This window comes from Struthio camelus, chromosome 9 (genome assembly GCF_040807025.1).
Source record: "Struthio camelus isolate bStrCam1 chromosome 9, bStrCam1.hap1, whole genome shotgun sequence".
NCBI lineage: Eukaryota > Metazoa > Chordata > Aves > Struthioniformes > Struthionidae > Struthio > Struthio camelus.
The window spans coordinates 2,859,462-2,872,436 of record NC_090950.1 but is presented as its reverse complement, the minus strand read 5'-3'; the positions used below and the strand labels follow the sequence as shown (position 1 = coordinate 2,872,436).

The 12,975-nt window shown below is 39.6% G+C and overlaps 1 protein-coding gene across 2 annotated transcripts in view; it reads left to right on the top strand.

The window, feature by feature from the left end:
* Nucleotides 1–12,975, top strand: part of RYK (receptor like tyrosine kinase) — a 63,966-nt gene that overhangs the window by 26,940 nt on the left and 24,051 nt on the right. The window contains exons 6-9 of one of the 2 annotated variants that reach the window (XM_068954215.1): nt 990–1,134; nt 5,062–5,162; nt 7,556–7,681; nt 11,154–11,240. In XM_068954215.1, the coding sequence (XP_068810316.1) occupies nt 990–1,134; nt 5,062–5,162; nt 7,556–7,681; nt 11,154–11,240 (459 nt within the window). Of the gene's footprint in view, nt 1–989; nt 1,135–5,061; nt 5,164–7,547; nt 7,682–11,153; nt 11,241–12,975 lie in introns of both variants that reach the window. The other variant, XM_068954214.1, reaches the window with a different exon arrangement.

The window sequence follows — 12,975 nt, the reverse complement described above, 5'->3', positions numbered from 1 at the left end:
AGTTTTTGCTAAAATGCTTTTGGAAAGCCATGGAGAACATTGCTCAATTTTCTCTTCACCACCTGCTTCTGTCCCAGGGCAACTGTCACCTCCATAGTACCTGATCTTAAATAGGGGATGGCTAGGGCCACACTGTCAAGGTGCAATGGCAGAATTTTGCCCTAAAATTCAATGCAGTTTAGATTCTTTTGAGAAAGAGGATTAACTGCCCTGCGCTGCTAGTGCATTAAGATGTAGGTCTGGGATCCATAATCCACCCATTATACTCTAAAACCAGAAGCAGAAGCTAAAGTTATGTGCTATGGAACAGTCGGTGAGTAAGCACCACTGGGATGCTGCATCTAGGTATTAATCCCATTTTTATTTCCTATATTGATATATGTTCTGGTGTCCCATTGACATCTGTTTTTCCAGCCCCACTTAGCAAGTCGGTGGCTGTAATTTTGTGTGCTACGTTTGGGGCTCAGCTGAACAGGGAGCCTGGTTTGTTCATGCTGCTAGTACCTGTATTTGCAGTGTGGGAATGGTATGAGGAGTACTGCTGTGTTTCAGGGCAAGAGCACTTGCCTGCGTGGGAGCTGTGGAGGAAAATTCGAGGGGCTGTGCGGAGCAGAGACTACTGGCAGTCTCTGACAGCACAAGACCATTTTAGGAGGCTCCTGACTAGCTTTTTTCACTCAGTGGGAGCTTTCCTTCTGTCCCAACATAATAAATGGAGGCATTGAGCGGCTTGCTGTCCCTGCCCTGCTTTGCTGCAGCAGGAACCATGATGCCTTCCCAGCTAGGGTGGCCATGGTGTCCAGCCTCTGCTGGCTGGCTCCGGTTCCCTGCTGCCACCTGGGTACCACAATGTTTTTGCCAGGGGGGCCCGGGAGGACACTGGGGGCAGCAGCGCTGCCTTCCTGTCACGTCAGCTTGCTTGGAATGATTGAATATCGTTTGCTGCCTTTTTTGAGAAAGGCTCAGTAACTTCTCACTTTCTATTGCAGTTGATCCTGTAAATGCAGCTCCCACCACTTCTACTCGTGTGTTTTATATCAGTGTAGGGGTGTGCTGTGCTGTTATATTCCTGGTGGCAATAATATTAGCTGTCTTGCATCTACACAGTATGAAAAGGATAGAATTGGATGACAGGTATGTATTCAAGCTTTTCAAATGTATTACTTTTGACATGCTTATCCAGGTTTGTTGGAGTTATGGAGGTCTCTGTAGTGGCTTGCTCTTGGTGTCAAACTGTATTGATCACAAGGTGTATAGAGTTGGTAAGTGCTGTGCTCCAGAAAGGCAGCAGTTGCAGGCGTTCTGCTGATTATGAGGTGGGAGGGTTGTGACTTTTGGGATTTTGCAAGAATAGTTGTCTGAGAGACACAGTGGGAAATCTGGATAGAGTCAGATCTACAGGGATTGTCACGATTGAAGGAAAACTTAATAGGTATCTGAGCGCACTGAAATCTGTTTTTTACTGCTACAGGAGCCCAAATTGTAGCTTTTTGTATTTTGATTGATTTACCAGAGTTCACTTTGGCGGTAGCTTGAAGTCTAAGGATTGCAGTTGTTTGGTTCCAAAGCTGAAAAACTGGATCTCTTCTGAAAGTATTTTCAACCCAAATAAACCAAATTGGTAGAGGCATGGGAGAAGAACTTGTAATATGAACCCAAGGGCAGTACAGTCAGCACAAGTCCTTTCCTTTTTTTTTTTCTTTTTTTCTTCCCAAACTTGAGTGGGATTAAACAGGAGAGAGGGAGGCCGAAAGGATGGGTGATTGGATGCTCAACTGAAGGCTATGCGAGCGAGCTGCATCAAATGCAAATGTTTGCAAGCAGTGAGTTTTGAAACAGAATACTTGAAAACAATTAGGCTTAGGTTATAGTTACTGTTGAAAGTGTATCTTGACCTGCTTCTGTTCCTGCCTGCAGCCTCTCCGGGTAGCTTTTCCCTTACCTCAGACAGATGACTTTCTGGGCTCGTGGTGCCATGGTGACTAGTGCTAGAGTTTTTCTGCTCGATATCCGTTCATGTGTTTCTTTTGTTTTTCTTTCTGCCCTTTACTCCTCTCATGTCCCCAGACCACTTGTTTTTTGGGAGGAGGGGGAGAATGTGGGTGATATAAGTAGTAATATTTTGGTTCTTGATGATCTAACCAAATGATTTATCAGCTTTTCTTAGTTCCTTTTTGTGCCTAAATTTTCTACTGCGGGTATTTAATCCATACCAAGTTTTAAAGGATGAGCAACTTTCTTTTATCCGTAAAGGAAAAGCATTAAATTTAGAATGTGTAAGTGCAGAGTCTCTCAAACTTAAATGACTGTCTCAATCTAGCTGTGTTACTAAGTTTGTTCTTTCACTCCATTGTGCTTAACTCTTGTGGAGATAAAAGCTAAAAATTAATCTAATGCTAATACTTTTTTTTAAAATGGCCTTTTATAATTTCTATGAAGTTGGTGTAGATACTGGGATTTGACTTTTTAGAGGGCCACATGGTGATTTGCTTTTTGAGCTCAAAGGTACCTTGCCTTGCCTCACAAAGTATTGGATAGGCTCCTCAGTAGTTCCGGGTGAGAACTGTGGTCCACCAGTGTTGTAGCAAAGGCGCAACAGAAGCAAAACATGCCTGAAAACCAGAACTGCCACAGCTGCATTTTTGAGACTGTTCCCTGTACTGTGCGCAAGACCCAGTAGAGAGACTGACAGGTAATGTTTCCATGCTTGGCTGAGAAGTTGGTGAAATGAACCTCTGTGTTCATAGTTTCAGTGTTATATTAGTACATAACATTGAGACTAAAATATTGTGCATGATTGACTGCTTCATGGAGCAGCTAGTCAAGGAACCATAAGAGAAGAAACAACTTCTGATTTTGTTTTGAATAACAAGCTTCTGATTCCAAGTGTTGCTGTCGAAGGGTTCTGAATCAAAGATGGTAATGTAATCAGGGTTAACAACCCTCCAAGAGCAACAAGGGTTGGAAACCCACTGCTGTTGCTCTTAATATCAAAAAGTAGAACTAAATAAAAGGAGGAAGCTTGTTACACAGAAGCTTAAAACAGACAATTGAGTTTACAATCTGCACAGAGACTATTTTAAGAACGTTGTTCTGAAAGTTCAGAGCAAATGCTAACATACCCCCTACCAAGGGCACTTGAAAAAGTACCAGAGGAAGTTGGCATGGCTAAAAAGCAAGATGATGGAGATTATTAAAAGTAAGAAAGCATCCTTCAAAAAGCTGAAGTTGTGAACAAGTGAGAAAAACAGGAAAGTCTGCAAACGAGCTGAGCCGGAAAGCAGAATGAAGCAGACCAAAAAAAGTTGTTTTTCAAACTTGCAAAAGACATGTAAAAGTGTTTTTATTTATTTTATTTATTTATTTATTTATTTTTTTCCAAACTTGCCTGCAGCAGGAAGCCAGCCAGAGAATCTGTAGGGCTGATAGGTGATCAAATTACAAAAGGAGTTTTCAAGACAGGTAAAGCCATAGCAGAAAAGTTAAATGCAAGTTCCGCATCAGTGTTCATCGCACTTGGGAGATGACCATGCCGGAGTGCTGCTTCCTGGGGAACTCATTAGAGAATGAATTACATTGAAGTGGCTTGAAGGTGCAGTAGCATAAACAATTAAAGCGAGCAGGAATGAGTTGCCAGCACCTGAGAAGACTCGTTCAAAAACTCTAAAGGAAGCTAAGATGGAATAGCTAGACTGCCAACGGTGGCTTTTAACCTCTTGCTTAAAAATATCTTGGAACCCCAGACTGGGAAGACAGTGAAACATGGAACTCATTTTCAAAAAGGTTTCCAAGGAGAGAGCTAGTCTGCCTATGCATCAGTGAGCCTGATGTTTGTATCAAAAATTAGTCAACTCTGTTCTAAAGAAAAGAATCGGCAAACACATCCGTGATTATAGTATAATATGGAAGAGTGGAGTTGAATTTTTTTTCTTCTTTAGATTCAGATGATCTGAAAAATTCAGGTCAATAGCAAGGAGATAATATTTGGTTAATGGAAGTGAGGGTTGAATACAGAATTGCAGGATGATCTTTGAAGAAAGAAAGATGACAAATGAAATACAGTGTAAGCAAATAGTATGTGAAGTGCAAGGGAGAAAGTAAACATAATTTATTGTGCAAAAATGATGGCTTTGGGCTGACTGTTGCTAACTGGGAACATAATTGGGGTTGTTATAATTCCATGCAAATGCTAGCTCAGTGCAGGTAGGGTAGAATATTTTGGTCTGTAAGAGAGAACTGGAAGTACGGTGGCATAGGATGAGCAACCGTTTGCAGCAGTGAATTAGGGACCAGCTATTCAATGTTTGCTCCAGCACAGGAATTGTAGGGCATCAAACAGAACTAGCAGCTGACATGCCCAAAGCAAGCAAAAGGAGATGCTCTTTCAACTAAAATATAGTTAAGTTTTGCAGGGTGTTATAGGTGCCAAAGGTTTACCTAAGTGCAAAGAGAGATTCTACAAATTAATGGAATAAAATCCATTGATAGCTCAAGAGGCCCCAGAACTATGAATTCCTGGAGAACTGGAGGAGTATGCTAGGGAAGCATCACTGTGCTTGCCCTTTTCTTATACTCTCTGCTGGGCATCGCTAGTGCCTGTTTGCTGCTGTCAGGTAGCCATTCAGCATGTGTGAGGGATCTGTACCTTTCTATTTGGCTCGGGCTACTTCTTTCAAACTCTTAAAGTCAGTGTTGATTCTCAGCAGGATGTTAATACTGAGAAGCAAATACATAGAAGACTTCCCTGGTTTTGTTGTTCTTAATATGACAGATGGGCTCTTGGAATAAATGCTTTGGCACCTTTTTTCTTAAAAGTTGGGAACACATACTGGAAAAAGCAAAGTGTGCAAAACAAATAGGAGGGAGTCATTCACTCTCAAAGTACAGAAGTGTTAAGCTTTTTGAATTGCCTGAAATATAGTTTGTCATGTAAGAGAGAGACTTTAAAAATATGTCATCCTTCCAAAGCCTAGTCTGGAAAATGTGTTTCACTTTGATATACTAATTTTGAATTTTTGCATTTAAACAGTCATATTCCTCTCCTTTCTTGTTTTGAAACAGCATTAGTGACAGCAGTAGCTCACAAGGCTTATCCCAGCCTTCCACACAGACAACACAGTACTTGAGAGCTGACACGCCAAACAATGCCACGCCAGTAACCAGTAAGTGTTAATCTGTTTACAGACCTTTGCAACAGACCATCTTGGATACACCTAGGATATTGCTGGTTGGAGTTGCACTGATTTAATATTGAGGAAAGCAGAAGAGCATGAATAACCTCCTGGCTCCTATCAGTTTGCCTCCTCTGATTTAATGTGGTGTGGGTTGTTCCCCCCCCCCCCCCCTTATTTCATAGTCAGGATTGAGGCCCCCATATATCCTGGGGCCCAAGAGTCATCACGAGTATGATCCTGCGTTTCGGCCGACAGGATTTCCTCCCTGTATCTAGATCAGCCTAACAGAAGGACTTCACTAGTATTTGTGAAGCATCTATTTTGTTAACACTGGGAAGAAACTGCCTTATGCAGTACCAAACAGAGGAAGGGGTAGAGTTGAAAAAGATAAGAGGAAGTGGAAGGATCCACATAGCCCTAAGATCGCTTGCCACTGAGCGGCGACCGAAACAAGTGTGGTCATCAGTCCATAGTGCTGATGTTTTTTCTTTCCACTTTGTTGCCGCAAGCAGCGGAGGAAATAAAAGGAAAAAGGCTTTACAAGGGAGCTAGAGAAAAACAGTAGTGCTTTTACTACAGCAGTGTAGTAAAAGAAAGGGTGAAGGGGCAATGGTTTATATATTATGTAATGGACTGATCTGGTAACTGGTACTAGCTGTTCTATAAAGTGGAAAGTTATGTTTTGTGTTAATTCTGTAATTACTCAAGGTATTCAAAATCTATGGGGTGTTTGTTTCTCAAATTATTTTGTCCTCTATAGTAGAAGGATATTCCATGCAGCATAAATCTGGTGAAAGAAGTGTTTCGAATGTAGGGAAGCTGGAGGGTATAGGGTAGAAATACCTTCTTACATGCAGGGTTTGAAATTAAGTAGGAAGATTTGATACAGCACTTGGTGTGCAGTTCTCTGGCTACTTAATCTCATCTGAAGTTGAACTGACGGCAAGATTTTGCCTTTTCCTTTGTGCTGGCGCTTAGGCGGCTAAGTTGCAAGCCAGTTCAGGGAGTTGAACCAGTCAAACTGATTTGTTTTGTAAAGCAATTGGTTTCTGCTTGACTCGGCTTTCTGAACTGGCTTGTTGCATAGCTGTGCAAGCACTGATGTTGGTGCCAAGAGGAGTATGGGTCTGCATGACTGAGCACTGGAAGAAGGCTGGACTGCGTTACCCCAAGCTTAAATTGACTTAAGCTACTGTTGGAGAACCTGCTTAAAGAGATCTAAAGAGAGGTGAGAGTTTATGTTAAAGTGAGGAAAAATGTGAGTCTGACCTCTCAGTGAAGCCAGGCAGGAGGAATGAAATGTCTTTCTGTTAATCTCAAGTTGCTGTTTTTTTTCGGAAGAGTGGATGTTGCCAAACTGAAACTGAACTTTCCACAGAGTTGGAGAAGACCTTAGAATATGACTAATTCTTGAACTGTTTCCCCACCACCACCTGTTTTAGTTGTTAATATCTGATCCCAGTGCTGGTGATGTCATATCAACTTCAATTTTTTTAGGTTGTCCTGAAAAGTGACATCATTTGGTTAACTTGAATAGGACCACTGGAAACTCATTAATGAACCTCTTGCAAAAGGGGAGAGGAACGCTTGGCGTGAAGGTGGCCTACAGTGCAAATTCATATTATTAAACCCTCCTCACCCTGATAAGTGTGATATTTGCTGTACTTTAGTGATACCTGTTTGATTGCTGTGTTCATCTCTACTGTTTCAGAATGTCCTTTAGGTGTTCTGTGACAGCCCCAGTAAAATGGGAGACAGTGAAAATGAATGTAAAAATAAAAACGCAAAATAAACAGGAAGAATGTGCTTAGGCCTTTTGTAGTCTTAGTAGCCTTGTTTTTGGTAACGTTTGAAACTGATCAAAGTGATTCTCAAGATTTTCCTCTAATAATTAATTCATGTTCTTAGTACAAAAATACTCAGGCCTTTCTGAATATATTAGCATTTCTAGATGTGTCTCATGCCCAAAGGAGGGCACTGATAGTTTTGGGTTTTATATTCCTCCCACAGCACATGGGGAAAGCGTTTTCTTCATTCCACAAAGTCATGAGACAGTCACTGACCGTGATCTTTGTTTCCTTGTTGTCATAGAACTGCAAAGTTGTGTTAACCAGCTTCGGTGTGTAATATGGAGTTCTATTTACCTTGTGTTAATGATGAGACTTGCATGACATTTATAAAATTCCCTGTATAATTTTTTTCAGCTTATTATATATGTGTCGTTTTTCTGTTTTTGTTGTTTAATATTACACCTTCTCTTCTTAAGTGCACGCTGCTTGTATGTCTTTACACCTGTAGGTGGTGCTGAGGGGAAGCAATGTGCTTGCATTCTCATAATAAAGGTATTTATATTGTTTTGTTTGGCTCTGCTGGCTCCTCAGGTTATCCTACGTTACGAATAGAGAAGAATGATCTTAAAAGTGTCACTCTAATGGAAGCAAAAGCTAAAGTGAAGGACATAGCCATCTCCAGAGAAAGGATAACTCTAAAGGATGTTCTCCAAGAAGGTATTTACAGGACTTGGACACTTGTCGGCTACAACATAGTGCATTTACAACATGGTGTAGCTATGTTTTATAGCTAAATTTTTTGAAAATTTATCATTGAAGATAATTCAGATCTTCATAAGATCTAGGTGGAGGGAATGAATGATGATCGATGGTGGATGAATGAATGGTGTTTATGTTTCCGGGGGGTAGGAAGGAAGCATTTTTCAGAGTTCATTTGAACAGGGGAAGTGACTACTTGTGAAAAGTAAATAGTTCAGCTTGTCCATATTGATAATCTGATCCTTTAAAGGAGTGAAAGCAAATGTTAGATGGCTAAAGAATGAGATGATCAGTTGTGACTGTAAGAAGCAACTAACTCTTTTTCCTAAATTACTGCTACTGCAGGAGGGCTTTACTCCAAAAAAAAAAAAAAACCAACAAAAACAAAACAAAAAAAACCAAAACCGTTTCAGTCACTTAAATTCATGCAGCCTCCCTTTAGCAGCTTCTGATTTGGAAATTTAATCAACAGAGGCAAATTTATCAGCTCTGTGGAAAAATTTAGGGATTACTTGAGTCTTCATTTAATATTTATTTTGGAAGTGTTCGTGTACATTTTTATTTGGTTCTTGTTGATGTTGACTTTTGTCAACAGTCTTAAATATTTGTTTCATGTCAGTAATCTTTACAACTGCAGCTTCTCTCTTAAGCCTATGTCCCCTGCGCTTGATCAGAATTCAAACTTTTCAGAGCTGGAGATCTGAGATATTAAGTAGTCCTCATCCTTTGCAGGCAGAATTGTTAATTACTTTGATTCCTTATCTGAAAAACAATGGGAGGATGCTAGAACTCCCCATTTAACGTATGGCTTTAAATCTTTAAGCAGATGCTTCTTTCCTGGCTGTAGCGTTGGTTCTACAGAAAGCTTCCTTTATGCGTAGGATGTGTTGTGTGTTCCTTCATGCTGTTTGTTACCTGTAGCCTTAATGTTAGGAGTTATCTGAGGACTAGAAGCAGATTCATAACCACAGTATGTGCCACAGCTATGCTTCTGATGCTTACCACAGAGTGATAGAGATACCTTATTCTGCTGGCTGTGGATTAAACAGCTCTTGAATGCAATCCGGACCCAATTAGTAGTAGGATCTTGTTTCTTGGCCTGCAACTTGCATTTGAGATTTCTGTCAGGAAATCAATTTGGGGTCTGTCAAAACCTTCAAAAGTTAATCAAAGGACTAGAAGCCAGATCCTGATCAAGAAATCATCTGTTTGATTTTTGATTATAGCAGAGCTGGTTCTCTGTGATCTAAGAATGAAAGTGCTTCAGAACTGAAGAAGTGAATAAAGTTTTCAAGAATTCCAAAGTGCTGCCATTGGAACTCAAAGCTGTCTTGCAAATCTTAGCCAGAGGTTCATTGGAAACTTCAAGTATCTTCAATAATTTAACATATTTTAACACTTTAATAATTATTTAAAAATTGTGGTTTTGCCATGGTTGAATCAGCTGGAAAAGGCAAAGCTCAGGGACTGAGAATGCACAAGGGAAGAGGAAAATGCAGGCCCTGTCTCCTTATGTCGCATGTCCTGAACTTCTTTCTCTTATTGGTGACAGAAAGACTTAGCCTCCTGTTCTTCAAATATGGTTGTGTGCACTGCTGGGCTTAAGCAGCACACGATTTTGAACCTGCATTGAACTCTACATTTTGTCTTACATCTAATAAAATTACATATCTAGGAAAAAAAAAAAAGAATAACAACTGTTTCTAATGAAACTGTTACACTTCAGTAAACACAGTGGGTGTTGACAGTAGGCCAACCTTTTACTGTTTTCTACTGAGGTAGACAAATGGCTCAGAGGTTCTGACTGGAATGCAAATAGCATAATCTGCCAGAAGCCCAGAGGAGGACTAGGCAGAAACCTAGATGGCAGGCACAGAATGCTTTCTGTAAGTATTCTAGCATACTGATGATACGCTTGCATCTTAGCAGAGCAATCTTTCAGTGTACCGTTTAAAAAAAAAAAAAGGGGGGGGAGGGAGACTGTATAGGCAGGCTGTGTTACAGTCGGACTATTTTTAGATACTGCGTTACATGACAATTATTTTCTAGTTGTAATTGCTTTTACATTCTTCCTCCAGTCTCTTTAATTCTAGCATTTAAAAATAAATGGATAACATCTTGTAATGAAGCATGTCATGGAATCAAGCTGTTTACTTTTATTGGCTTTTCTGAATCACCGTATATTAGAAAAGTGTATTTGAAGCACTTTAATTGTAGTGTTTTCAAGAACCAAGACAGGAAGGTTTTCTTTAACAGTAAAATAATTCATACTGCATATTGTGATTGCCTGCAGTTTCCTTAGTTAAACTGCCTCTTAATCATATTAAAATTCCAAGATCTCTATCTTGAAGCATTTACTTGCAATTCCGTGGTTGATGATGGAAACATTGCATTGTCTCTAAGTGTTTAGGAACTAAAGGAGAGCTACGCTTTATGCTAGGAGAAAGGCAGCCAGACTAAGACAATCCCTATCGAAGATCGTTCAGCCTCGTTAGATGAAGCAAATCAGTGGGAAAGAGAAAGGGATATAACGTAAGAAAGGCCTGCATGCAGATGGCACACATTGGTCCCATGGCATTTGGTACTGTTTTGTCACTTGAGCACTTTTTGTGGAGATCATTCTTGAGAGGAAAAGAGATTGTTAAAGAAGGATGGTCTAGCTGGACAGTTTTTCTATTTCAATTAAAAAAAAAAAAAGACGCGAAGGCGTTGCTATCCTCAGTTCTATAAAAAGTTAATTCTGAGAGTGTTACAGTATTGAAATTGTTTTCATTCCAGATGTTGAATATTGTTTTTCTTCCAGCAGTAACTTTAACGTTAGTGTTTGAAAAATTTTTGGAAGCAGAGTGACCAAACTCCCAGCTAAGGTCAAACATTTGAATAAGTCAGTGCTCCATGGGGAGGGATGTTTACTAAATCCAGTATTTCCCTGTGAACGTTTCCAAAAAAATTTCATCTCTTGGTGAGAAATGTTTTGACTGGAGAATTCATGACTGACTATGAGAAGATGATGATGGCTGGAGGGGTTTAGTGCAGGCATTTGATGAAGGCTGTGAACTGTCATCGGTATTGATATTCAGCTGGATTCTGTTGCTGTTATTGATTCACTTTGCCTCTTATTTGTGCTTTTTTTCTTCTTTTTTTTTTTTTTGCTCTTTCTCCTGAAGAAGGTTATCTAAACTTTGTGAATTTAGTACATGAAGTTCTGAATTCACCTTCTTCTGGAGAAGTGGTTGGGTTTTTATTAGAATTTTGCTGATTTAATAGGGTATTCAGGACTTCACATTTTATCTTCTGTTATTCCTAAATTTCTGCTGTGGCTAATAAGAATACATTTTAGGGTAATGTTTTCTTAATAGATACTAAATTCTGTTGACTTTATCAATATATGTATTATGTAGTTATAAGTAATTGTGTGTTCTCTTCATAGGCACATTTGGGCGCATTTTCCATGGAATTCTAATAGAAGAAAAAGACCCCAATAAAGAGAAACAAGTTTTTGTCAAAACTGTTAAAGGTATGATTACATAAAGGAGGTTGGGTTTTTTCTTTGGCATTCAGGGGTTTGTGCTGTGGTGCGTGCTGAGGAATCTGCCTTTAACCTTCCACCATCCCCCAACAAACAAACAAACAAACAAATACAAATGCTTACTCCTTAAAAAAACAAAAGCAATTTAGATGCTGCCATTGGTAAGAGAGTAAAAATCCTGTATGGAAGAAAAACGTGTGCATTCTCCACCATTGCCTTCAGTTACTGCATCTTGCATACTTGATGGGCATCAAGTCTTCTAAGGAAAATCATATTTGACAGCCCCTTCCCCTTCATCCCAACATGTCAATTTCTATCCATTTACAGCCTTTTTCCCCAGGCAAGTCGCTGAAAAGTTGCACCTGGAAGGCTTCACAGCATCTTTTATAAGCATGCGTGGCTGTTTAAAAGAATAGGGCTTAGTTTCTGCCATCATTTAAATGAATTATCTTCTAAACTGAATCTGTACAAATCTTAACATGCTTTCTTCCAAAAAAAAAAAAAAATTCTCAGAGTGATTTAAACCATGATAGGTAGATCTTAAGAAATAAGAAGTAAGGTAGGCATAGACGAAAACTACTACATGTATCCTACAGACTGGATCCAGAATTCATCCTCTGCACTCATTATTATAAGTGTTCTCCAGTAGCTTACGCTTGTGTTACAGCAGTCCTATTAAACTGCTTGTACATTGGTTACTGTACTGGTTATTTTTGTAATTGGTATATTATTTTAAAATTTTTTAATTCTCTTTTCAAAGTGGGGAAAAAAATATTTAGGCTTCTGTAAGAATTCTGCATTTTTTGCCTGGCTAATAACTTTAAAATGATAAGAATTTAAAAGAGAAAGGAGATCAGTGAAGCTGCCAGTTGAATTAAATCTTTGTTATCCATTCTGTGGCTTTTTTTTTTTTTTTTTTAGGAAAAATCAATATTTTGCTTAGCGCAAGCAACCTTCTATTATTGTTGGTATGTTTCTCAAGCAATCAGTTGTATGCACGTAATAATAAGAAAACAGTATAGTAAAGTCACTTGGAAAAAGCTTCGTATTCACTTCAAGTGGAGGAATAATTTTTTTTTTAATAATGTGATTTAGAATAACAGTAAATATAAAAGGGATGCCTACTTCTTGAAACTATCACAGAGTAGTCTGAAGTGGCAGCTGGAGATAGATGCAGTTGCATTCCGTAGCTGTACCCTTGTTCTTGAAATAGGCTTGGCAGGATGCTGTGGCTCACCAGTGGAGACAGGTCAGTATCAGATGCCCTGCCTGCTGCTCCAACAAGATACCCTGAACTTAAGATGACCCAACTTGTCTGTGTTGTGAGCTGGGTACCAGTTGTGCGTCATCAGCATAGGCATATGCATACAGATATGCAATCTTGTGTGAAGTTAGCCCTCTTTCTTGCTTAATAAGCAGTAGGGTAGTAAGAGTGAAGGGCTGCTTTGCGGGCAGCAGTGACTGCAGAAACAGCTCTCAGGTGAGACCAGGTTAAGGTTAACTTATGGGTAATTCTGTATCAGCATCCAGCAGTGCTTGACTTATGCTCTGGGTCAACTTCTTTTGTTTCTGCTAATGAGACTTACCAAGGACTGAGCAGAGCAGTGAAGATTTGCTGCTGTCACTTCTGCTCCTCCTCCTGCCCCCTAGATTCAGACCGCCAGTTATTCTTAGGATCACATGACAGTTCTGTGATTTCTTGAGGATAGCCTCTGAAATGTTC